This window comes from Alligator mississippiensis, chromosome 12, assembly GCF_030867095.1.
Source record: "Alligator mississippiensis isolate rAllMis1 chromosome 12, rAllMis1, whole genome shotgun sequence".
NCBI classification, from domain to species: Eukaryota; Metazoa; Chordata; order Crocodylia; family Alligatoridae; genus Alligator; species Alligator mississippiensis.
Genome location: NC_081835.1, coordinates 23,555,500 through 23,581,443, shown reverse-complemented (window position 1 = coordinate 23,581,443; position 25,944 = coordinate 23,555,500). Strand labels below are relative to the sequence as shown.

Sequence of the window (25,944 nt, the reverse complement as noted above, 5' to 3'; positions counted from 1 at the left end):
CTCACTGGGGACTTAAGTACTTACTCTTCCATCAATCCAAAGCATGGCAGCAAGCCCCACAGAGAGATTTCAGTATTCACCCCCACCCGGCCACAAACATCCTTCTTGAAGTACGGCACCCTAAACTGGAAGCAGTACTCCAACTGTGGTCTGACCAATGCCGCAAAGAGAGGAAGTATCATATCTTTGGTTCTATTTGTCATTCATTTGCTGATGCATGATAAAGTGCGGTTAGCTTTGCTGATGATTTCGTCACACTGATGTCTCATGTTCATCTTGGAATCCAGTATGACTCTGAGATTTCTTTCCACTTCTGTGCTGCTGAGAGGGTCACTTCCTAGCCAGTACATGTGCTGGATATTTTTGCGCCCTAGTTGCATTACTCTGCATTTGTCCTTGTTGTACTGTAGCCTATTGTGTATTACCCACATTTCTAACCTGTTCAGGTCTGCCTGCAATTGTTCCTTACCCTCCGGAGTGTGCACGTCACCCCACAATTTAGTATCATCCACAAACTTGGGCAGAGTACACTTCACACCCACACCTAAGTCACTGATGAATATATTGAAGAGTACAGGTCCAAGGATCGAACCCTGTGGGACCCCACTACCTGCATCCTTCCAGGTCGATACTAACCTGTCTTCTACCACTCTCTGGGTGTGACCACTAAGCCAATTTGCCACCCACTGGACCGACCATGTAAACATCAATGTCACAGCCTTTTAATTTATTTATGAGAATGGGTTGAGATACCGTATCAAAGGCCTTGCTAAAATCCAAGAAAACGACATCCACTTCTACTCCTGTGTCTAAGCATTTTGTGACCCTGTCATAAAACAAAACCAGATTGGTCAGGCATGATCTACCTGCTATGAATCCATGCTGGTTGCCCTGCTGCATTATTTTTCCTGCGGGACTCCCACAAATGTGATCCTTTATAATCTTTTCAAAGACCTTTCCAAGGATGGAGGTGAGACTGACTGGCCTATAATTACTCGGATCCTCCTTCCTCCCCTTCTTGAAAATAGGGACCACACTGGCCATTTTCCAGTCGTCCAGGACCTGACCCAAGTGCCACAAGTACTCAAACAGCTGTGCCAGTGGTTCTGCTATGACACCAGCCAATTCCTTCAGTACTCTTGGATGCAGCTCATCTGGGCCTGCTGACTTAAAAACATCCAGTCCATCCAAGCAATACTGCACCAAGTCAGTGCCAACAGCTGGTGGGCTGTTGCCCCTCTAATGCCCATCTAAGAACCCATTAGGAGACTTATCTTGATTCCTGTTCAAGAACACTGATGCAAAAAATTCACTGAATAGCTCAGCCTTGTCCCCCTGTCTGTCACTAATTGCTCCTTCTTGCTCAGCAGGGGTCCTATGCTGCCCCGCACCTTTCTTTTACTCCCTACATACCTAAAAAAAGACTTTTTGTTATTTGTTTAATTTGTATTGCCAGCCTCAGCTCCATAGTTGCTTTGGTCTTTCTAACTGCCTCCCTGCAAGTGCAGTCCAAGTAGGTATACTCCTTCTTGGCAGCTTCCCCCTGCTTCCACCATCTGTATACCTTCTTTCTTGCCCTTAGGCTCCCCTGGACTTCTCTGTTCAGCCAAGGAAGGGTTTTTTGGCTCTTTTCCCCCTTTTCACTCGTACTGGATTCAACTCCCTCTGCGCCTGAAGGATCACTTCCTTTAGGAATGACTGCCCTTCCTAGACTCCCATCTTGCCAATACTCCTATCCTGCAGTGTGTCATTGACTAAACTCCTAAGCACACTGAAGTTAGCCTTCCTAAAATAAAGCACTTCCACCCTACTAGTTATCTTACCCATCCTACGCCATATGTTGAATTTGATTGATTCGCAGTCACTTTCCCCAACGTGACCACAAATCTGTAGCTCCCCTACCAGGTCATCCCCTGTAGCCAACACCAGGTCCAGTAAGGCATTCCCCCTAGTGGGACCATATACCTCCTGCTTTAGGTGAAGGTCCTGCATGCAGTTTAAGAACCTACATGAATGGTCGGATTTGGCTGACTGCTCCTCCCAGCAGATGTCAGGGTAGTTTAGGTCCCCAGTGACAACCATATGCCTATACTGTACAGCCTCTGAGAGCTGCCTCAAGAATTCCAAGTCTAGCTTTTCCTCTTGGTGTGGTGGTCTATAGCAGACCCTCACCACCAAGTCTCTTTCCCATTGACCTCCATGTATCCTAACCCACAATGCCTCAACTTTCTCTTCCTCTGCTCCTATTTTGATTAGGGTAGATGTATAATGCTCTTTTACATAGAAAGCAACCTCAACCCCTTCCCTCCCTTCTCTGTCCCTTCTGTACAACCTGTATTCTTCAATGTGTACTGCCCAGTCATGGGTAGGGTCCCACCAGGTTTCTGTTAGCCCCACTAAATCGAAGTTACTATCTGCAAGCAGAAGTGTGAATTCTTCCTGCTTGTTCCCCATGCTCCTAGCATTAGTATAGAGGCACTTGAGCCCTCTGAATGGTACCCTTTGGTGCCCCCCCCCCCCCATTCTGATGCCCAAAGGGCCCCTTAGTACTTACCTGGGATGTACTGTTGCATGTGTCGCATTTTGTAGGTTCTAGACTCTCTCCATCTCCTGCCTCCCCATCCCCTGTCAAACTTAGTTTAAAGCCGGTCAGCCAACCTGTAAGAAAAGAGACTCTTACCTTTTTTGGAGAGATGCAACCCCTCATGTCCCAGGAGGTCCCTTGCACAGAAGTGTGGATCGTGGTCCAGGAAGCCAAAACCCGCAGAATGGCACCAACTCCAGAGCCATGGGTTGACTTCTCTTACACAGCTGATGTGATGCCTACTGGGACCACACACTGGGAGGATCGATGAAAAGACCACCTGTGCCCCCGTCTTCCTGATCCTGGTCCCTAGAGTCCTGTAGTCACTCATGATACAGTCTGGACTACTCCTGGCTGCATCATTTGTTCCCACATGGATGAGGACCATGGGTAGTTGTCAGAGGGCCAGACAACTTTTATAAGTCATTACTTATAAAAGTAGCTGTGAGTGTAGGGGGGTCTTTTAGATAGTGTAACTTATACACAAGGAAACAGGAGACTGTGTAAGTTAAAGCAGACCAGAGGCCCCAAGAACCTCCTCTCCTGCTGCTACATGGCAGGAAAAACCTGAGGGTCTGCACAGCCCACATGTAAAGTAGCCACATGCTGATGGCAGGCAGGGGGACCATGTGGCACCAGCACAGGCTATGTGGTAGGGGAGGAGGGATGAGCATAGTACCAGTACAGCCCACATGGTGGTATCTTGGGTGTATCACTTGTGCAGCCTGTGACCCAGTACAGCCCCCAACTACACCGATGTTGGACATCCTTCAGTTAGAGCCTGGGCTTTCCTGGCATAATGCATGTGGCCCCAGTAGCTCTACCTAAGGATGTCAAAGCTTAAGTTTTTATGTGCAGATGAAATTCCTTGTCTAAAGAGTAATGTGTAACAATCAAATAGGCACGCCTGACCTCTGCTTACAATGGTTGATTTCAAGGGCTATGCTGAGGTTTGATTTTTATAACATGTTTTTAGCCACACACACAACTCATTAAAAAGTCCTAAGGTTCAGTGAAAATACACTGTAAGGCCATTGTCTATCACTGCCTTTGACTCTAATGTAATAACTTACAGGTAGAACTGTCCCAAAATAAAAAAGCACAGTAATAAATATTAAAACAAGCATGCAAAAACTGAAAATTTCCATCATGTAAGCCAGGAGCATCCAACCTGTGGCACCATGCCACAAGTGGCAGGGGTAACCTTTGTGTGTGTCATGCAGCAAATCAGACAGGAAGCAGAAATCAGAGAAGCAGACCACACAGAAAGCAGAGTAACACTTAAACAGGCTGCAGGACTAATTTGTGGCCCACTTGCCCATAAGGTTTTCTCCCTCTGATGTCCACTCTTGCAACTCATTAAGTTTCCTTGTAGTGAGTGCTTAAGTTCAGGAGTAACAATTTTGTCTAGCAAGAAAGTAAATAAATCTATGCTTTCTAGGAAAATGAGCTAACAGTTTGTAACAGGCAGCTAATTGCACTATTAATTATGCTTAATGGAAATTATAAAATCATTTCAGGCTTTTTAACCTGAGCCATGAAGTCTTTACAACACATTAAAATGGAGACTAAACAATCGGAAACCTACAATGAAAAAAAAAATAAAACGCCCTCTGTCTCTCCACCCCCAAATTAAACCCAGCCCTGGAACACTACATTGATTCCTATTATCAATCAAATATTACATTTCTTAATAAAAAGTCTTGCAAAAATTGCCTTAAAGAAGATTTTATAAAAGCCAAGTGATTAAGTGAATTTGGTTACCAGTGGCCGTGTCTTCATGAGGCACTGACTGCGCAGTAACTGAAGTTACTATGTGGTTGTTCTGAGGGACAGCTTTTTTATGATGCTGACTGTGCAGTAGCTCATAACTACTGCATAGTAGCATCACATCACGCTTTCTGCCATGCAGTGCTACTACACAGAAGTCATTGGCTACTGTGTGGTCAGCATCTCATATAGACATAGCCCCTCTTATATAGTTTTTCTGCTGAGCTTTCCACCTTTAATCCATCTACATTGATGGCTTAAGTCATGAAAAATTATTTGCTACAAAGTTTTGTTCAGAATCTGTGGAATGTTGTGCATGGTTCCTACAAGAAATGAAGCATTATTATTTGTACCATGGTGCCTAGAGACTTCCAGTAGTGTTAGTCTTACTATATCAAATACACAATATTCCTCTTTATGTATCCTTAAGAGTGACTATTGTATATATGTATGGGATATATATTCATAGATTGTAGTGTCAGAAGGGACCACAATGGATCATCATGTCCGACCCCCTGCCCCTGGCAGGAAAGAGGACCAAGGTCAGATGACCCCAGCCAGGTGACTATCTAGCCTCCTCTTGAAGACCTCCAAGCTAGGTGATAGCACCACCTCTCTTGGAAGCCCATTCCAGATCCTGGTCACCCTTACTATGAAAAATGTCTTCCTAATATCTAACCTAAATCTGGTCTCAACTAGTTTCTACCTGTTATTCCTAGTCACTCCCTGGGGCACCTTAGTAAACAGCGCTTCCCCTATTCCCCATTGACCTCCCCTAATAAATTTATAGGTGGCCACAAGATCTCCCCTCAGCCGTCTCTTGTGAAGGCTGAAGAGATTCAGCTCTCTCAACCTCCCCCTGTAGAGTCTATCACGAGGGCCACTAATCATGCGAGTGGCCCTCCTCTGGACCCTCTCGAGATTCCCTGCATCCCTCTTGAAGTGCGGTGCCCAAAACTGGACACAGTACTCCAACTGCAGCCTGACCAGTGCCGCATAGAGGGGGAGCATCACCTCCTTTCATCTGTTAGTCATGCACCTGCTAATGCACGACAAGGTGTGATTGGCCTTGTTGATGGCCTTGTTACACTGCTGGCTCATGTTCATCTTGGAGTCAATTACAACTCGAAGATCCCTCTCTGCCTCCAAGCTGCTGAGAAGGACACCCCCCAACCTATATGTGTGCTGGGGGGGTTCCTCCTTCCCAGGTGGAGTACCTTACATTTATCTTTATTAAATTGCATCCTGTTTCTCTCTGCCCATTGATCCAAGCTGTCCAGGTCGGCCTGAATCTGCTCCCTGTCCTCTGGTGTACTGACTTTGCCCCATAACTTGGTATCATCAGCAAACTTGGAGAGGGTGCTCTCCGGGCCCTCATCTAAATCGCTGATGAAGATATTGAATAATAATGGTCCGAGGACCGAACCCTGTGGGCCCCACTGCCCACCTTCCTCCAGGCTGAGAAGGAACCATCCACCACCACTCTCCGGGTATGGTCCCTAAGCCAGTTGGTCACCCACCTGACTGTGTAGGCATCCACTCCACAGTCTGCTAGCTTTCCAATGAGGATAGGGTGTGAAACTGTGTCGAAGGCCTTCCTAAAGTCCAGGAAGATGACATCAGCCTCAGCTCCCGCATCCAGGCAGTGTGTGACCTGATCACAGAAGGCTACAAAGTTTGTCAGGCAGGATCTACCTGTGACAAACCTGTGCTGGTTTCCCCTCAGCATCATTTCCCCTGCTGAGACTGCACAAATGTGTTCTTTGCTTATTTTCTCTAGCATTTTCCCAGGAATAGAGGTACGACTGACTGGTCTAAAGTTACCTGGCTCATCCCTTCTCCCTTTCTTGAAAATGTGCACCACATTGGCCCTTCTCCAGTCCTCAGGGACCTGGCCGGAGCACCACGAGTGCTCGAACAGCTATGCCAGCAGCTCAGCTATGACACTGGCCAATTCTTTCAGCAGCCGTGGATGGAGGTCATCCGGGCCTGCTGACTTGCATCTATCCAGCTCCTCCAGGAGCTCCTTAACTATTTCAGAACTAACCGTAGGTGGACTGGTGCCATGTGGACATCCGCCAATGATTGAGGTGGGGGAATTGGCTTGGTCGGTACATAGAAATACTGAAGCAAAGAACTCATTGAAGAGCTCTGCTTTTTTCCCTGTGTCAACCACCAACTATCCTGATTTGTCCTGCAGGGGCCCTGTGTTGCTCTGAGCTTTCCTTTTGCCCACTATATACCTGAAGAAGGACTTTTTATTGTCCTTGATTGTTGAAACCAGCCTGAGCTCAAGCCCTACCTTGGCCTGTCTAACTGATTCCCTGCAATAGCGCACCAGGGAGAGATATTCCTCCTTGGTGGCTGCTCCCTGCTTCCATTGCCTATACATCTCTTTCTTTCCCCTCAGACTCTCCTGGAGTTCCCTGTTCAGCCAAGGGGGCTTTTTTGCCCCCTTACCTCCCTTCCTACATAATGGGATAGACTCATTTTGAGCCCCAAGGATCACTCCCTTGAGATACCTCCAACCCTCCTGGACCCCCATATGCTCTATGTTCTTGAGTTGCATCCCCTCACTAACTAGTCTTCTAAGCTTGCTAAAGTTGGCCCTTCTGAAGTCCAGCACATTAGCCCCACTAGTTACTTTACCCACCCTTCGCTGGATAGTGAACTCAACCAAGTGATGGTCACTATCTCCCAGGCTACCATGAACTCACATATTCCCCATGAGATCATCCCCTGTTGCTAAGACCAGGTCAAGCAAGGCGCTACCCCTGGTGGGACTAGACACCACCTGGGTTAGTTGGAGGTCCTGCACACAGTGTAAGAACCTCCATGACCAGATTGTTTTGGCTGTCTGCTCCTCCCAGCAGATATCTGAGTAGTTTAGATCTCCCATGACCACCGCCTCCCTTGCCTGTGTGGCATCTGCTAGCTACCCGGAGAATACATCGTCTAGCTCTTGATCCTGATGAGGAGGTCTGTAGTAGACCCCCTGCAACCAAGTCCTTTTCCCCTGGCCCCTCCTGGATCCTGACCCACAATGCCTCGGTGTTCCCCTCCTCCACCCCTGCCTTAATGGTGGAAGATGTATACTGCTCCTTAACATAGAGTGCTACCCCCCCACCTTTTTTCCCCACTCTGTCACACCTATACAACCTATACCCCTCAATGCCTACCGCCCAGTCGTGTGTAGAATCCCACCGTGTCTCGGTTAGTCCAACTAGGTCATACTGGGTGCTAGCAAGCAAGCTGGCTTGCTAACTAAATGAGCTACTATGCTGTAGCTCATTGCTACTATGCAGTAGCGTTGCCAGGCACTAACCATGATGTGATGCTACTGTGCAGTACTAATGAGATACTGTGCAGTAGCTCATTGCTACTGTGCAGTAGCATCAGAGGAAAAACCATGTGGCAACGCTACTGCGCAGTAACTACTCAGTAACAACTGCACAGTCCACTGCTCATGCAGCCCTTGTGAGCTAAGTTGACTTAACTAATGTGACTCAAGATAATACACCTTAGTGAGGTATTATCTTGTGCTGCATTCAAGTCAACTCTGCTCCACATGCATGTTTATGCTCTGACAGTTAAGTTAGTATCTGTGCACTCAATAAGTGCACAGCACAATTTTAAAATAAAATAGATGCTCAAAAAGTGGCTTCTTCCCTTATCACTGCTGAGTTACTTTGGATTATTTCCCCTTTTTCCTCTTCCTTAAAAATGAAAACATTTAAAAAGGAAGAAAACAAAACAACTAAAACAATTACATTGAAAAGATAGGCATGTGACCTGAGGATGGGTACCTGGTATCCAAAAGCTTGTCTGTATCCCTCCCAACTTCACAGTTGCTTCAATTGAAAATATCACATACAAAATTCCTTGCTGCTTGCTTTTTAACCTGGATCATCACTGCTGCAACATCACTCCAACACTATTGAAAAGATATATATTGATGTAAAAGTCTTAAATGAAGCAGTAGTGTGTGTGTTGTTTTTCTGAAGTATATTCTGTCTCAAAAGTAGCATACTGGTTTACGGTAAAGGAATCTTCTTGGCACTGAAATTCAGAAACTTCTTGAATAAATCTATTAAAAATACTCAATTTAATAGGCTTGCAACATTTAAAACTATTCTTTAATTCTGACTTGAAAATATCTGGAAAAGAAAAAACAATACCAGTAAATATTAATCTCTCCATGGCCACAGATTCACAGAAGTTTAGAGCTGGAAGGGACTTTTTGAGATCATTGGGTCCAGCCCCCCTGGTCTGCGCAGGAAAGATTGCTAGGGTCAAATAACCCCAGCAATGTATGTGTCCATTCTCCTTTTGAAAATCTCCAGGGTATGTCTCTGCACTACCCCTGCTTGGGTCTATTCCGGAGTCTGGTCACATGAACCGTGAAATAGGGGTGTGCAAAGCTTTGGTCGCCGATTTAATTCAGAGAAGATTCGGCCCGATTTGGAGGCTGAATCACCGAATTTGAATCAAATTGGGAGACCAGAAAAACCCTCTAAATCAATTCAGACCCTGCAAATCAATTCAAAAAAGATTTCAAAAAAAGATTTAGAGATTTGGAAGGCAGTCTTTCAAGGGAACAGAAACTGAGAAGAGGGAGAGTAGGGCGGGAAAGGCTGACATCTGTAGCTGGCCAGTGACTGTGCTCTTTCCCTGAGTCCCCTTCCAATCACAGTGCTCTGGGGGAGGGACGTAGAAACAGCACATAAGCCTCTGCCTGCAGTCTTTCTGTCCCTTTTGTGAGCTGTTTCTGCCTGAGCACTGGGAAGGCCTCCTGTTACAGGCTACCATCCCTGCTGTTTTTATCCTGCAGTGCCTTAAGACAGACACAAAGTCACACGTCACAAGTTTGACTTTCAGAAGCTTGAGGTGCAGTTTCCCAGAAACCCCTGCACCTATCTCCTTGAAACATGGCAGGCTTCATGGCCTCAGAAGGAGCTACCATGCCTGCTGTTTTCACCCCACTGTGCCTTAACACACATACAAAGTCACACATCACTAGTTTTGTTTGTCAGCACCTTGAGGTGCAGTTTCCCAGAAACCACTGCACTCATCTCCTTGAACCTTGGCAAGCTTCATTCTCTCAGAAGGGGCTACTATCCCTACTGTTTGCATCCAGATCTGCCAAAAAATGACAAAGTTATAGGTATTTCAGTGATTCCCCATTATAGTCTATGGCCAAATCACCAAATCTCTCTGAATCAGTGCCACATCTTCTGAAGCCGATTCAACCGAATTGATTTGGGACACGGACCCAAAGCTCTGAATCGAATCACTGTCCTCCACATTGGACGAATCCAAATCCAAATTGACTACCTTCCTATTCGCACAGGCTTACCGTGAAGAAGTTTTTCCTTATCTCCAGTCTAAAACCTTCTTCTAGGAGTTTATGACCATTGCTCCTGGTTTTCCCTTGGGGTGCTTTGGTGAACAGTTGTTCACCTAGCCCCTAATGCTCTCCCCTGATATGTTTGTAAGCTGCCACCAAATCCCCCTGAAGTCTTCTCTTTTCTAGGCTGAATAGTCCCATATCTGCCAGCATTTCCTTGTATGATTTGCTCTTCAGGCCTGTAATCATATGAGTGGTTCTTCTCTGGACTCTCTGAAGTTCTGGATGCACAAAATAAAGGTAAAGTTAGCAATCTGCTCCTAATTTTAGTAATTGTGCAAGGTTCTCCCATCTGTAATTTCCTCTTAAATTGTGACCTCTGTGGGTGCAGGGATTATCCATGTGTATGCTTAGTCTATACATTGCCTGGCTCCTCTACAGTTCTCTGACTTGGAATTCTAGGCATTACTGTAAGAGAAAAAAAATAGTAATTGTCTCAAGTAAAAGATGCAATATATAATACAGAGCACCAAAATTCAATTACTTCAACATTTTAGAGGTGCTTGCCTTCTGAAAATCAGCTCTTTTAAGGTATCTCAAAGAGGGAATGCCAAAATTGAGGTCCTCAAAATTACCTTTGAAAAGTTATGCTGCTACCTGTAACATGAAATGTGCAAAGTTCTTGAGTCCCTGATGGAAGGAAAACTCACGTTTTTAACTGGGGAGATCCAACAAGTCATAAAAACGAAGAGGTTGGTGTTTGAGGAAAAGTTAATGCATACTACTATTTCCCAGTGACACTCTAGGCCAATAATTCATGAAAGCACACTATAGCTTTCTTTATACCCATCATATGTATGAAATGTAGATTTCCCAAATACACGTTTGCCAATTAAAGTTATATCAATCATTGCACTTCAGTGATGACAAAGCTTTGAAAGCCCCAGCCAAAAAACATTTTTTAAAGTGTTGCTTAAGGTTGAGAATACCTATCAGTATGTTACTATATGTACAGAACACCATGGTTAGTAAATAAAAATAAAATTTAAAATAAACTAAAAATACAATGAAATGGAGAATTAATGCTGGAAGAATGAGAATCCAAAGTGAAAGTGATCAGATTAACTTAACTCTGCCTTTTCAATTGAGCGCTGAATATATGCACCAAACAAAACAGGCTTTAGACCTGATTACATGCCTTTGTGTGTCTTCTCTGAAGTGTGTTTTTCAGTATCATGTTACTGAGAGTCCATAGTATCCTTCCACTGTTTGGGCCTGTAATGAAAAGTAACCAAGCTGTTTGTCTAGTCAGGAGTATCTTCCTTTGTTCTGTTTTTCTTTTCCTTTTGATGCTGCATGGTGACAAAGATGGCTGGACTTCAGCCCTCACTTTGGGCTTGGTCATGGTAATAGCATTAAGACCTTAGTAAACTGAGGTGTTGTGGAACAAATATGCTGAAAAAGAAGAGAACACTTATTAAAGCTACCTGATTGCAAGAGGAAGCTTGGTGAGCTACCTGTCTCCTTCGGAGTGCAGTTTCTTCTCTCACTGTTTGTGAATATAGAGGGGAAGCAGGGCTGTGGCTGCAGCTAGTTCCTGATCCTTTATTTATTGATTGATTTATCGGTGAATTGCTTTTAATTAGAGCAGCTCCTCTACTTCCCTGAAGTGTAACTTCTGGTTGTCCATTCAGTAGCAACCACAGTTCAGTATTTTAGGTCTAAAAGTAAAGTTTTCTGGTTTTGAAGGTCATCAATTAACTGAAACTTCTTGTTTTGGGTGAGTGAAATAGCTTGAGTTAATGATTTCCTCTGAGTATCCATCTATGGTACTTTTATGGCACCCTTATTACAGTATCTGAGTGCTTCATGCTCTTTGCTCTATTTATCCTCACAATACCCATGTGAGATTGGGAAGTCCTATTACCTCATTAGGCATCTGGAGGACTTAAGCATCAAAAGATTAAAGCCCAGATGTACAATGGCATTTAGGTGCCTACCTCCCATTGCAATTAATCAGAGTCCAAATCATTTTTACATCTGCAGTGCACAGATCTGGAATGATGTACCATTACTATATTTTCTCAGTTTAACCCATATTCAAGTCTGTAATGATACCTGAACTAGGTAAGGTGTGCATGTCAGGGTGGGGGTGGAGAGGAATTGGAGGGGTTATGATTTGGGGTACTAGAAAAGTTAATACAGCTCTAATTATTATAAAGCAGCTACCATATGAAAATATCCCTGAGCTTCTACTTTACTGTGAAATAGCAAAGCTGTCTTGGAACTGAACATTTAGGACAGGCTGTGCAATGGTGTATAACAGTCCCAGGCATTGAGCCTTTCAGGACTAACACATAGTTTCACAGACTTTTGCTTTCACAAATTGAGACTGGTCGAGGCTGTTTCTCATTTGACACTGTCTCTTTGCATTTCTCCTTTGGAGATAGATAAATAGAAAATGTAGCATACATAACATGCATCATGCATTTTATTCATTGTTACAATCTGCCTTAATTTATTCCACCTGTTTTATAACTTTATTTATTTATTTATTTATTTATTGGTTTTCACAGGGTTTTTTACTCAGATCTCTACCTTAGCTGATGTGCAGGAAAATGTCATGGAATATCTCCATGTTCTTAGCCGACCAAAGGTGATTGACCAGGAGCATGATGTGGTATGGACTGAAGCATATATTGACAGCACTGTAAGTCCACATGAGAAAATGTTTCCTATATGCTTACAGCACAAAATGAGGAATTAGAATCAAAGCTCTTTTTGTGGTTAACAATGTTAGTTGTGAACTTGATTTCCATTATCTGAATGTGCCTCTGCACAGATTTTGACTTCCGTATGGTTTGAATTAACTAATTCCAGGTAAAGCACTTAGGAGGTATTTACATTTTCAAATAACTTAGCAATTAGAAGTCAAAGCCTAATATGTAGTGCCATCATTGTCTTTATGACCATCAGATGTGTAGTTTGTTTGTCAGGAAGTGGAGTATAGATTACCAACTCTGAGTAATCATTGTTGTTTCCAAATGCTTTTCAAAATAGGTAAATGAAACTATATCAAATTACAGTCTTCCAGCAATCGTTAATATGTCTATTGTGAAAATTAGGCCAATGACCATATGACTACTGTAATGCTTTACAGAGAAAAATATTGAAATGCTGCACAAATTAACATTTAAAACAAGACAAACTTATTGTCCTGATGGAATTTGGTGACTTTTTACCTTATTGTTGTATAATTTTTAGTTTAAAGCTTTGGGAACAGTTAGATTCAATGCAGATTTTCTTTTTTGGAGAGAAACAGCATACTGTTTTTAGAATATATTTTTGGTAAGTTGCATATGATCTTTGATTTCAGTAGTTCTTTCAAGATTTCTTTTTATCTTTTCTTTTTTCTTTTCCTCGTGTGCCTAATTAGGAATAACAAACTATTACATATATTGTTCATGTACCTGGAGATGTAACATATTCTTAATTTAGTGCAAATATTTAGTGCTATATATTGATTATGAATAATAGAAAATTACAGGTCATAATCAGCAAAAATTATTTATTGTTTTAACTGTTTTTCAACCCTCATAAGAACAGGGCAAGCTGAGAGAACCCCATCAGGTGAGCTCAAACTCACTTTTTCTTTAAAGAAAAAAAAAGGTTTAAACTTTGCCAGAATGCAACACCTCCAGCAAATTTAAATTCAAATCAACAGAAAATCTTCCTTAAAAAGAAATAATTACAAATGCAATTTTATTTCAGTCTTAGATTTACTTAAGTCTTTCCTTTTTTATTCCTTAGTTGTGGTGTTGGATCAAATAATGGAAAACAAATATGAACTACAGTTACTATGGAGAAACAAAACCCCATTTGGAAATGTTGTCCTGGAGGGAATTCACTTATTTCATATTTCCTGTTTGTTTGTTTGTTTGAGGCAGATTTATTTCTAAGTAGTACTTAAAAGCATGGGTTAATCCACACTCTCCTTCATCCTCTTTTCACTGAAGCATAAGGCAAAAATACTTATTCTTACAGTCCCCTTATTCAAAACATTTTTTGAAAAGGTAGAATTTAAGTTTGTGCCTTTTTGGTTCTTGTGCATTTCTTGCTTTCTTTCATACACTTTAAGTAATAACTAGTCTTGTTTGACATTTCCATTAACATTTCCTCTTTGAATTTCTGACAGTTTTTTGGGAAACCTCTCTGTAAATGATGTCTTGGAGGTCAACTCTGATTCTCGTGTTTGTTGCTCTAAACTTGGATAAAAGTGCTGTTTATTCTCTTTTCCTTTCTTTCAACAAAATCTGGTTCAAAATGCTGTTGTTGAATAAATTTTATGTTTTACACTCTGGTCCCCATTTCTTTCATGATTTGAGAGGAGAAAAACTGGAAAGATTAGCTTAAAGTTCAGTACTTCTCCTCTAGATAAGTAGAGATGAGCGGAAAGCATCGCATATAATGGATAAGCAGGAGGAAGTAGGTAGGTAGTAGTGGCACTGGGTTTATGACCCAGATACCTTGTTCTGGGCAGACCCAAACCCTCAGACTGGCCACAACCTCTTCATTTGATAATAGGCAAATTTTATTGATACACAGTTGTGGCAGGGCACTTTTGGGTACCACAGTTTCCTGGTGAGGGGATAGCGGCGGAGTCAGCCCAGTGTTTGGTGAATTGGCTGGTCACCATCTAGATGAGAGTTGTGGAAGTCCCAAGAGGCTGTGTGCTAGCCAGTCAAGGAATGAAAGTAGGCAAGCCTAATGGCCTACATGGTTGCTCGAGGGAGCAGGGCAGGTTGGGTGTGGCCCAGTGAGGGGCAGCATGCAAAAGGCCCAGTGAGAGAAGACAGAGTGGAATAGGCTCCAGTGGGGTGGGGGGAGGCTGTATGAGTCCCAAATAGGGTACTATGTGAGAGACCTAACAATGGAGTTTGGCCTGGCCTCAAGCCAGAGCTATAATAATAAACTGGATCCCATCAGCAAGGCATGGGACATGGTAAGGGAATGTCAGTGTCATGCATAGTGCTCTCTGGCATTGAGGCATTAAAAATAGGCAGTCTCCCGCATTCTATACCAGTTTGATAAAACAGCAAATCATGGCAGGTGGGACGGGTGAACTGCCCCATACAGACAGGTGGGTGGGCCAATGCTGAGACCTGGCCTTTAGTTGGCCCCCTGTCACAACAGTGATAGCAGATAAGAATAATGTAAACAATTCTGTATCTACCAGGGCTTAAAAGGTCACGGTATGTCTGGCTAGTAGGCAAGTTTCGCTCTGAGGTTCTCTCTTGCACATTGGATGTCAGCAGCCCAGAGATTGGAGGCTGAGATCCATTCCCTGCACTGCCCCCCACTTGGCAGGGTGGTTGAGGGAAGCTGGTGGTGTGCCCTCAGTCCATGGTGGCCCTGGGTTTCACTCTCAGGGACCTTTTACTGCTCTGAAATCCCTCCTTTTTTACTGTTTGCCTCTTCTGATGACTCTTCATCTTTGGGCATTGCTGATCAGTTTCCCTGTGGTTGTCATAGTGTCCACATTCCATCCTGTCAGCATATTCCTTTGTTTCACAAACTTATCACATGCGCACATCCTAATTTGGGCTTTACCAGTTTCTTCTAATTCGGTCCATCTACCAAAACTGGAAATCCCAAGGGCTCTGCAGCTGGGCACTGTGACCCAGCCAACATGGCAGAGACCCTTATCTCTGTTATGGAACAGTGTGATACATGTGTTCAATTTCCCAACCTGTGTGTCTGCTTCCTGCTTGCCTGTGTCAGATACAGTGGACCTTGAAGGACACTATCACAAACAGTCTTCTAGAAATCAGTTAACCCTTGCCATTGCCCTGGACCATTGTTCTACTGCGTATCTACTTTTACCTACAAGCCAGTTCCCAAAAGCAAACCTTTAAATGCCATTTTCTAGCCATCAGATAGTAAATAGGTAGTCAGTTTAGTAGGTAGTAGGTTTAAAAACTAATGAAAGGAAGTTCTTTTTCACACAGTTCATCACTGAAGTGCTGAACTCATTGCCACCAGATGCTGCGGAAGCTGATGGTTTAGCCAGATTCAAAAAGGGTTTGGACAAATTCTTGAAGGAAAGGGACATTAGTAACTATTGATTTGGGAGTTATGAATGCAGCGTTTGAATTAGAACTTTCTAGACCTTAGAAGTTAGAGGTTGCAAGTGACACAGGAGCAGTACAAAAATCCCTCATGATACCTAGTTCACTCTCCCTTTCAGCATCTACCCTCTGCTGCTGTGTGACAGGGTACTAAGCAAGATGGAGCTGTGGTCTGACCCAATAAATGGCAATTCTTATGTTCTTAGTATATACGAAGTAAATGCAGTATATACAGGTCAATCGCGTCTTACGCAGGGGTTAGGTTCTGAAGTCAGCGCTTAGGTGAAAATTGTGTATAGTCAAATCACGTATTACCGTGTCAGCAATTTGACTAGTGGTGACTGCCTCTGCCTCCAAAACCTCCCGCTGCTGCCGCAGAGCCATGCTTAGAGCTGTGTGAAAAAACCCTGGTGAAACAGCAGTTGTCAAGGACTTTCTGTGTGCCCCAGCACAAAAGCTCTGTGTAAGTCTCAGAGCCAGTGTCTTGGTCCTGCTAATATGCTTCCCCTGCATTGGTCACTACAGGTGCTCAGGTTGTACCTAAAGCTCTACCTACATATTGCTTTATGTGCCTGATCATAAGAATCTAGTTGCAATGCTTCATTTAATTAGGGATGGATTAAAAAGTAAGAGAGAGAGTCCAGTTTAATTTTTGAAGATGAACTGGTTTAGGTATTAGCTGTTAACTGTCAGTGCAAGAAAGGATAGTTTGGGAAGATGGGTAGACAGTCTCCCACCCAGAGGTATAATTATAGCAATTCTTTATTGCTCAGGGTAGGGGATGCTAGAATGCCATGGTGTAGATTCGCTCTGTAAACTGGTGTCTGAGACCAGTGCCCTGCTCACCCTATACTACTTCTTGCACTCCAGTGATCCTTAGTCATAACAATGGCCCCTTCAGGCCAAAGATAACGAGAGAGAAATTGGAGTAGGTCTACTAAGAACTTACCTACAGCAGGCAAGTGGAGGGACAAAAGTGGCCTTTTTCTGTATGTGTAAAAAGATAAAAAGCAGAAGTTGTACCTCAGAGTTTTCATTTGAAGAGAGAGCACAGATTTACCTGATAGTGAAATTTGGCCAATTCATGACTTTTGTCAGTTTTTTATGATGAAAAATGGTACTCAAAATGTTTAAAGCACATAAGTATAATACTTTGCCTGCAGTTTCTTGGATGCCAAGCCTTCTAAGCTTGGCTAGCAGCAGTTTGTTTGGTTGGCTGCAATAGAAAGAGCTTCTTAGTTTTCAGAACAAAAGTAAAAAAGTTGGACTGTTAACTGAAGAATGTTTTTCTTATTTTATAAAGTGTAAATTTTAAATTTTTGTTGGGACACTGCTTGTATTAGGACTGCTTTCCATTATTCAAATGTGAAGAGAAACCACTTCTCCATGGTATGCTCAGGACCTATGCCATTGCTGGAAACTATCCTTGTTCTTGAAGAATGGAAGAACAGAGACAAACCGGAGTTCCAGCTGGAACCAATACAAGGAATGCTGGAGGGAGGGACTAGGAGAAGAATAGAGAAAATGTTTAAAAATATGCAGTTTCCTACCTTTTTTTCTCCTTTGCCTGAGACTTAAAAGAGGTAGGCTTATTAGGGCAGAGTTTCATATAGCTCTGGTGATCCAGCATTACCATCAATATACTCCCTCTTTGCAACCAAGCTGCGGTTTTCATTTTCATGCTTTTGCATATTGCTTTCTTGATTTTTATCATGTAATGGGACTTTTCAGGCCTATGATAAGAGGCACATAATTAGTAATTTGAAACATTTCTTCACTAGGGTACTACTAGCTAGGGGTGTTGAAAATGCTAGGCTTTGTGTCATCATTGCAAAAATCATCATTTTGAATTGTGCCCATCAGAGCTCTGAATTGGGAGTGGCCAGAAATGATAATAGTCTTTCAGACTTTGCTCAAAAAAAGACTTTTTATTCAAACTAATCTGTATCTATTTGAGAGAACAAAGTGAGGAGTCTTTCATGGTGGCATATGTGAGATGTTAGGCTATTATTAGCTTTCTCCTTTTTCAGTAAAACAATTAATATTTTTGTCACAGAAACTGGGTATGTACTACAAACCCATGCTAGTATCGCTACATCATGTGGGATATTGCTAAGTGATCTGTGACATATGGCCTTGTCTGATTATTGTTTCATGTTACACTTAGCATATGTTGTATTTAAATTATAGTAAACATTATGGGTGCTTGCAGATGTCCCCCCCCCCCCCAAAACCCAACCACCACAAAATAACACTTTACTTTAAACTCACCATGTTCCTCTGCCAAACAGAAAAGGCAGCACATTACTTCAGCCCAGCTTGCTTGGTGTCTGTAAAGATCCGGCACTTTAATAGGGCTTTTATGGCACTTTTTTCTAATAGCTGACTGAATTAGCTGCTGCTAAAAGGGCCAAAAAGCCCCACTGAAGCACTCGATCTTTACAGATGCTGCAGAGCCAGCCTGAAGTAATGCACTGCTTCTTCCAGTAAAGTGGTGGGGGGGTGTTGTTTATTAACATCTGTAAGCAACCTATAATAATATGGCTTAGAGAGTTTTTGACCAGTTGCACGGTAATGCTTACTGCAATTTAAACACAGAATGTAGTACTCCACTGGAGTCCTGAACCGTTTTGGTCTCGGCCCTGGAATCCCACTGGAGCTGGTTCCAGACATTGGTGGGGTCCCAGGGCTAAGACCAAAAACAGGCGGGGATCTCAAAATCAGCTGGGATCACACCAGAACTGGTTTAAGACTCCAATGCAGTAAGGAGGCTGGAAACTGAACAAACAGGAATTTATTGGGCCTTCATTTTGGAGCATAATATGGCAGTATCTTAAAAATGTACTCTGCCTCTGAGTCATCACAAGCTGGACAACTTGAGTCCGTGTGGATATGTACGAGCAGGATTCTTTAAATTCTCTCATAATTTATATCACTCTTTCCTCTTTAGTCACACACAGTTCTATGACATAGCAACGGTTGGCAACCTATGGCCCACAGAGCGCTGGCTTCAGCATTTGGCAGCAGGGGGTCTCCCTGAATTGTACTGCAGTTGGGTGATGGGGGCTGCAGCAGAAGGGGAGCTTTGCCTGTACCATGCTGCTTTCAGTCTACCCCAGCGTAACAGCAGGGAGAAGCAGCATCAGTGTCTGTGTCCTAGTGTCTGCCCACCTCTTATCTGAGCTAGGTCATTGCAATCTTGTCTTGTAAACCCCAAAGTTCAAATTCTGGACTCAGTTCAATGGAGTTCTTAAATTGTAGATACAAAATTGGAACTGCTTGCCTTCTAGCCCTCCCTTCCTTACACTGTGTTTGGCACTTTCAGTGGAGACCTTGAGCCCAGAAAATGCCAGAAATGATTTCACAATTTTCTATGGCTTTAAATACAGTTCTCTATAACATTAATTGTTTTAAATCCAGTTCTCTATGGCTTATAGCTGTTCCATCCAAAGTTCTATCTTTACTTCTCAGAAGTAGAGATAAGACCAGAAGAAAAAACAAATAGCCTTCAAACCAGTTCCTAGAAGGACTTTGTTTTGTATGGCACAAGGAAACCTTGTTTTTCAAGATGCAAAGGATGCATCCTAGGGTGTTGCTTAAGAACACAATGTAGACAGCTTTGTAAGAGGTTACAATGAATGATTTTGACAAGGCAGGCTGGTTTGTGGCTTAAGCTGATTGTGGATAATCTAAAGACCAACCTCAGATCTGAGTCTTGACATGCCCTAAATATCATCTAACAGCTGTGAAATAAATATGTATACACAATCCAGAAATTTGATTTGATGCGAGTTTTATTGTGAAAACTCACAATAATCTAAGCTGTTTTATTTTTAGTCCCACACTTTTGCTGTGGCTCCTGCTCTCCCTGTGTTGTACTTACTTCTCCAGCTGTAGTTTCTGTATGCTCCCCTGCATTTATCTCTTCTTATTCCTAGTGGCTTTGTATTCAAGATTAATGGGCAACTAACCCTCCAAAATACTGCCCTGAAAGTCACTTTCCTTCCCTACCTCCTCTGAGCTTCTGGCCTTTATGCAAAGGGATTATATTGCCTGTTCCTTATATCAAGGACCTTTCTGAAGGTCACCATCCTGAAGCTTTAGCAAACTGCTAGGGAATGGTCCCTGCTATCCTTTAGCAGAGAGAGGTATTTAACCATATTAGTCTGGAGTCAGGCAGAAGGCACAGAAATTGCACCTTTATTATGTAGGGATCTGCTGAATCTGCAGTAGAAATGGGGTGTGCGATGGCTCCTTTAATCTTGGAGTTTCCCCCATGTGCCCCCTCCACTACTGACTGGCAAAGGGGCCCTGCTGCTCTCCACTTCCCACTCACTTCTGATTGGCGGAAGTGAAAACTGCAGTTTTAAATATGGTACCATTTTTGCCTCCCCACTCGTCAACAGCAAGCAGTGGGGTTGTCGGGGCCCCTTGGACAATCAGCAGCGGGGGAGGCAAAATGAGTTTCATATTTAAAATGACACTTTTCACTTCCCTACCAACTATGAGCAAGTGGGAAGTAGTGGGGCACCTCCACCAATCAGCAGTGGGGGGAAAGGAGGGCCACATGTGGGAACCTGCAAAATTAAAGGAGCTACTGTGCACCCCACTTCCACTGTGAATTCAGTAGGTCCCTCTTTATAGGTTAAATAAATCAGGGATATATAGCATAGGCTTTTGTAAATAGATTTAGGATTCCTACAGATAAATGGCACTGCCAGAGGCACACGTACAGCCCCCCAGTCTGCCAGGATATTTATGAGAGACATTGATGTCTGCTTCATCCACAGTTGTTCTCTCATCCCCATTTTATACTTCAGGTACATTAATAACATCTTCATTACATGAACACATGGGAAAGAATCTTAAGAGAAATTCCACCAGGCCTTTAACAACTTCTACTCCTCTATCAAAGTGACTCTGGGATACTTCTCCCAGTGCATTCAGTTCTTGGACACCACTATGAAAGTTTTGCAATGGACCTAACACCACCACATTGTATTTGAAACCAACTGACCACTACAGCTGCCTCTACGCCAACAGCTCTCATCCTAAGCACACCACTAAATCCATCATCTACAGCCAAGCTCTATGTTACAACTGCTCTGATCCCACTGACCGAGATGCATACCTTAAGGATCTGATGCAGGGATTCTTCCAATTATACTAGTATCCTAAAGCTGTAGCCACTCAGATCAACAGACCCAGATTCAAACCCTTCTCCAACCTGCTACAATATCAACCCCAAGAGAACAGCAAAATCCCCTTGGCTGTCACCTCAGACCCCATCTTAAATACCTCAGACACATCATTAATGACCCTCCAGCACCTCCTGGAAAAAGACGACCGCCTCGAGGCATCCTAACTTCAAATGGAGTCTCTCCAGCAATAAAATATCTAATTCCTGTTCTCACCAAGGCACCATACCTTGCTTCAGACCAAGATGCCTGCTGTTTCGTCTCATCATCACTGGACCAAATAGCACAGGTTATAACATCTGAGGTTTATTCAGTTGCTCCTCTACCAGGGTCATGTATGCCATCACCTGCTTACAGTGTCCTTCTGCTGCCTGCAATGGATAGACAGGGCAATCCCTATGTATAAGAATGAATGAACACTGATCTGACATCAAGACCAGAATAAAAGACCTGCCTGTAGAAGAACACTTTAAACTCCCCAGGGCATCCCATTGCTAACCTCAGAGTAGCTGTCTTTTAGACAACAAAACTGTAAAAACAAAACTTGAATGGGAAATTGCCGAACAAGAAATCATTTGTAGGCTGAACTGTGTCATGTGGCTGTGTCCAGCAGACTTGATTAATTGAATCTTCACTGATACATGTTAATTAACATGTTTCAGAGCAGATGTCTGGCATGTGTATAGGCGCCCTATGTTGCTCAGTGGGTTAGCTGATTTGTTTTTCTCTCTCATACCTACATTGCCTCTCCCAGCAGTGTCTCCTCCTTTTTCGTCCGCACTTCCTTACTCTTTTTATTCTAACTCCTGCTTTTAAGTTAGCAGTCAGCTTCCTGCAGTCCCTTCATAGCATCAGAGGAAGTAACCCCTCTGCTTATGAAAGCTTATGCTACACATTTCTGATTTAGTTAGTCTATAAAGATGCAACTCTACCTTGCCAACATAAAGGCCTTGAGAGTGGCAGACACTTCTTTGTGTGTGCCCTGCAGAACAGCAGGGCGCACATAAAGAAAAAGGGAAATACTCTCCTGTGGCCAACTCAGTATCCCTTAATGTCTAGAAATTACTGCCTGCCATTGCAGAGGATCCCAGTAATCCCCTGAGAGTAGCACCTGCTCACTCCAAAATTCATTTGGATGATTTTGGTTCTGTATCCTAGTTTTAATAAGATTTCCTGCATGTCTTCAGCAGTAATCCAAGACTTTTCTTCCATTGCTAACCAAGGGCCAGATTGTACCTATTTTGGTCACAGAGGTGATCTTCCGTACTTGGATCTCAGCTTTCTACCAGGTGGATATGTGGTTGGGCATCTCCACAGCACCACTCCCTCTCCCCTGTCCTGCAGAAAAGATAGAGTGGACCTTGGAGTTTGCCTATCATCTACTCTCCAGCCTCCACTAATTTGTTGGGAAGAAATAATACAGCCCCAAGCTGTTTTGCCTTTTCCATTGGTCTTAGCCAAATACAGGTACACGAAGAAGGCATCATTGGTAATGCAGTTCCACTGAAACCATGCTTTCATGGACCACAACTAGTTTGACTCTTTGCTCAGATATCTGTGGCTTTTTGCAACTGGGGCTGATAGGTTTGGTATGGGTATCAAGACCTCTGCTTCAGTGAGGCACTGCGCCTTCTCACACCCCAAAACAAGGGCATATTCAAATACCCACATGCATGCATATATGCGTACACGCATGCCAATGGGTTTTGTTCTGGAGACTCTGAAGCAATTCTCTTAGAAGGTTCAATGCAAAAACTTACACACACAGGTTTTGAGAACTGCCTGGCCCAGTCGTCATGATGAAACATTCCAGTTTTCTGTTAAACTGTTCTAATCTATTTGCCTTACTGCTGAATGCAGAATAAATGAATTACTGTTAACGACATTAATTGTTTTAAATCCAATAAGATCTGTATATCAACTGACAAAACATAATGAATGCTCAAGATTGTAAATGCCTAAACCTCTCAGCTGAATAGAATTCATGCATGCTCATTATTTTCAGCTGCACCTAAAAGATATCATTAACAAGAGAATGGGTTCCTTTTTTTGTAAGCAAATGCACAACCTGAATTACTTATGCCTGGCAGTTGGGTGCTAATCAGAGCAAGGAATGCTGTGCCACTTAAATGGAAGCTGAGAGCTCCTGATCACACAACGTAGGTACAAGAGTCACTGAGCAGCGTGACCCAATAAAGCAACAAATTGAAACCCTTAAGAAAAAAACAGGGGCATGCATGGGAAAATGAAGTCTGCAATAATCTAACTGTAATATGAATGATTATTTTTGCAAAATTTCCTTGCTGATACATACAAAGCCTGCAGTTTAAGACATGTAAACAAATGTGTTATGTACAATTTGCACAGATACAAATGTGTCTATATATACACCTTTCAGCTCTTGAAATAAACCCTTTCTTGTTTAATAAATTGCATGTTTGCTTTTACTCCAGTGCTAGTACTGGAACTTATGCTGTTAGGGCAATTTTCAATGATTGCATTAGCCACAGAATATTACTATGCAGAGCTAATTGCTAGTTGTCAAAGCTACTAGAAAAAAAAAAAGTTTTAAGGAGATGGCAGTATTTATTTTAATGAGTTAACACTTTTGATATGCATCATTGTATACAGTATTTGCACAATAAAATGCCACAGATCAAAAAGATGTTCAAAACATCTAAAAACAAAAACAAAAATTCTGCACTTAAAGAAGAACATAAAATTCCTGCTGGGAACGTGGAACATGGAATGCCATCTGTATTATATGGCACTGAGAAAACTGATTATGTTTGGACCTCTATTTCATAGCAGATGGGTTCATTAAATTTAATAGCCTCCAGAGCCTTTAGAAACAGTGTTAAAAACATGTGGAACATGCTGTGACACTTCACTTCTCACCCCACAGCCATTATAACTCTGGCACAGGCTATAAATATTACAGTACTTTATTTTCATTGAAACAGGTTACTATTATAATTATTTTTGCTAGTATACAGTTACTTCAAACATGCAAGATGCAAATCCTATTTTTCAGATATTAGAGGTTCCATACATTTTTTGGAGGTATTTCGTAGTTCTCTACAGTCCCAGATTTTCATATGAGACATCACTTCCCTGCCACCCTCCCTCTTTTTAAAAAATGTTATCTGCAACATCAGCAAGCAACTGGAATGCAACAGCATGAAGCTGGATCTGTGGAAATTTTTGCTTCCAGCATTCCCAGTAGAAGACGAGCAACATATTAAGCTGTATAAAGAAAATCAAAACAATATTAGTACATTGCTTTTGGCTGAAAATTGATATTTTTCTTCTGTTATTTTATGTGGGTAGGTAATTCCAATTTGAGCATAATCTGAGGTCATTTTTGGCACTGATCTGTAGAGAGTTTGCAATCATGTTTCACATCAAAATACTGGTTCTGTCTTTTCAAATATTTAAGTACATGAAATAAAAATAATCAATTTCTGAAATTTTCTTATAATTGTTTAGATCAGGGGTTTTCAACCTGTGGTCTGTGGACCCTTGGGGGACCACAGATTATATCTAAGTGGTCCACAAAAGATGACTATGATCAATCAAAAGTATGTGAATATCTGCACTTACAATTCAAAGGGGTCTGCACCTCCATTCACATTTTTTAGGGATATGCAAATGAAAAAGGTTGAAAACCACTGGTTTAGATAAACATTTTGAGTGCTCCTTGCAATTTGCTTTTAAAAGGCATGAGGAAAGTGTAAATGTTGAAGATTTGAAGTGCTGTTGATAACATTCTGTTTTATTCTAAGGGGATATGCACTAGTTCTAAAATGAAAACAAATCATGAGAAATGAATTGACTAACTCAGTGTTGCTTATTGGATTGCATGACCCCCTTAGACCTTTCTTCTTCCTTCCTGAACCCTGTGGCCAGGCACTTTCATTCTCACTCTTGCACTCACTCTGTTCCAACCACAGATCTCACTTTTCTTTTTCACTCCCCTTTTGTCTGCTTGTCTTCACAATCCTTACTTCCAGTCTATTCCTATTCCTCTTATTATCAATGGGCACATCTACATTTGTTATTAGGGCAAAGAAATAAACTTTAGCACAGTTTGTGCCAGAGTTCATTTCTCCAAACCACAGCATTTATACATGCACCTAGGACTGTAGCACACTGAGCCAGGGTGGAGCAGCCCTGGGCTGGCAGGGGACCCCGGGGAGTTCAGCCCCAGGCTCTGGGTGGCAGCACTGGGCAGCAGAGAGGCTGCCTGGAGTACGAGGGTGCTATAGTGTCGGGCTAGCCAGCAGGCAGCCCCTGCTGTAGCACCCTTATGCCCTAGCCAGCTCTGGTCACCATCTACATGTGCATTGTGGTAGTGTAAATTAGTCCAATGTAAGATAGTACTTGTCCTGGACAATACTATCCTACAGCAGAGTTAATTAATTTACTGCACCCTAATATGGGTGCACATGTAGATGGTGACACTTTACTGTGGAATTAGTTAAATCTGCAGTAAAGTGCATGTGTAGATGCACCCACTCTTTCTCCAGAATAGCTTGGAGCCTAACCCAAGTATGAGTTCTCTGATGTGCTATGCAGTAAGTAGATGGAGCAAGAATTGTCTCTGCTCCAAAAGCTTAGGTGACTACAAGGAAACTATGAGATAGCATTGGTCATTTTAATAGGCAGTGGTCTTGGTATAACAGTGACCTAACCATTATCAGGTTTTGGTAAGTATCAAGGCAAAGAGTTGTCCAGAGGGAGTTGAAGGAGGATAATGAGGCATCTTTATAAGTGATTATGCTTGTCAAGAATGAAAAGCAGCATGGGAGAAAGTGCAAGGTGCTTTCATATATATCTAAGGCTTGCATTCACTCATACTCTATTCCCACACTAAGGTTGCTTGCCCAGAACTTGTGGGTAATGAAGTCCTTCCTT

General features: G+C 42.6%; 1 protein-coding gene across 3 annotated transcripts in view; it reads left to right on the top strand.

Moving 5' to 3' along the window:
• Positions 1-25,944, top strand: part of CACNA2D3 (calcium voltage-gated channel auxiliary subunit alpha2delta 3) — a 913,092-nt gene that overhangs the window by 635,742 nt on the left and 251,406 nt on the right. For all 3 annotated transcript variants that reach the window (XM_059716157.1, XM_019495461.2, XM_019495460.2), the window contains exon 13: positions 12,278-12,411. In XM_059716157.1, coding sequence (XP_059572140.1) covers positions 12,278-12,411 — 134 coding nt within the window. The remainder of the gene's footprint in view (positions 1-12,277; positions 12,412-25,944) is intronic.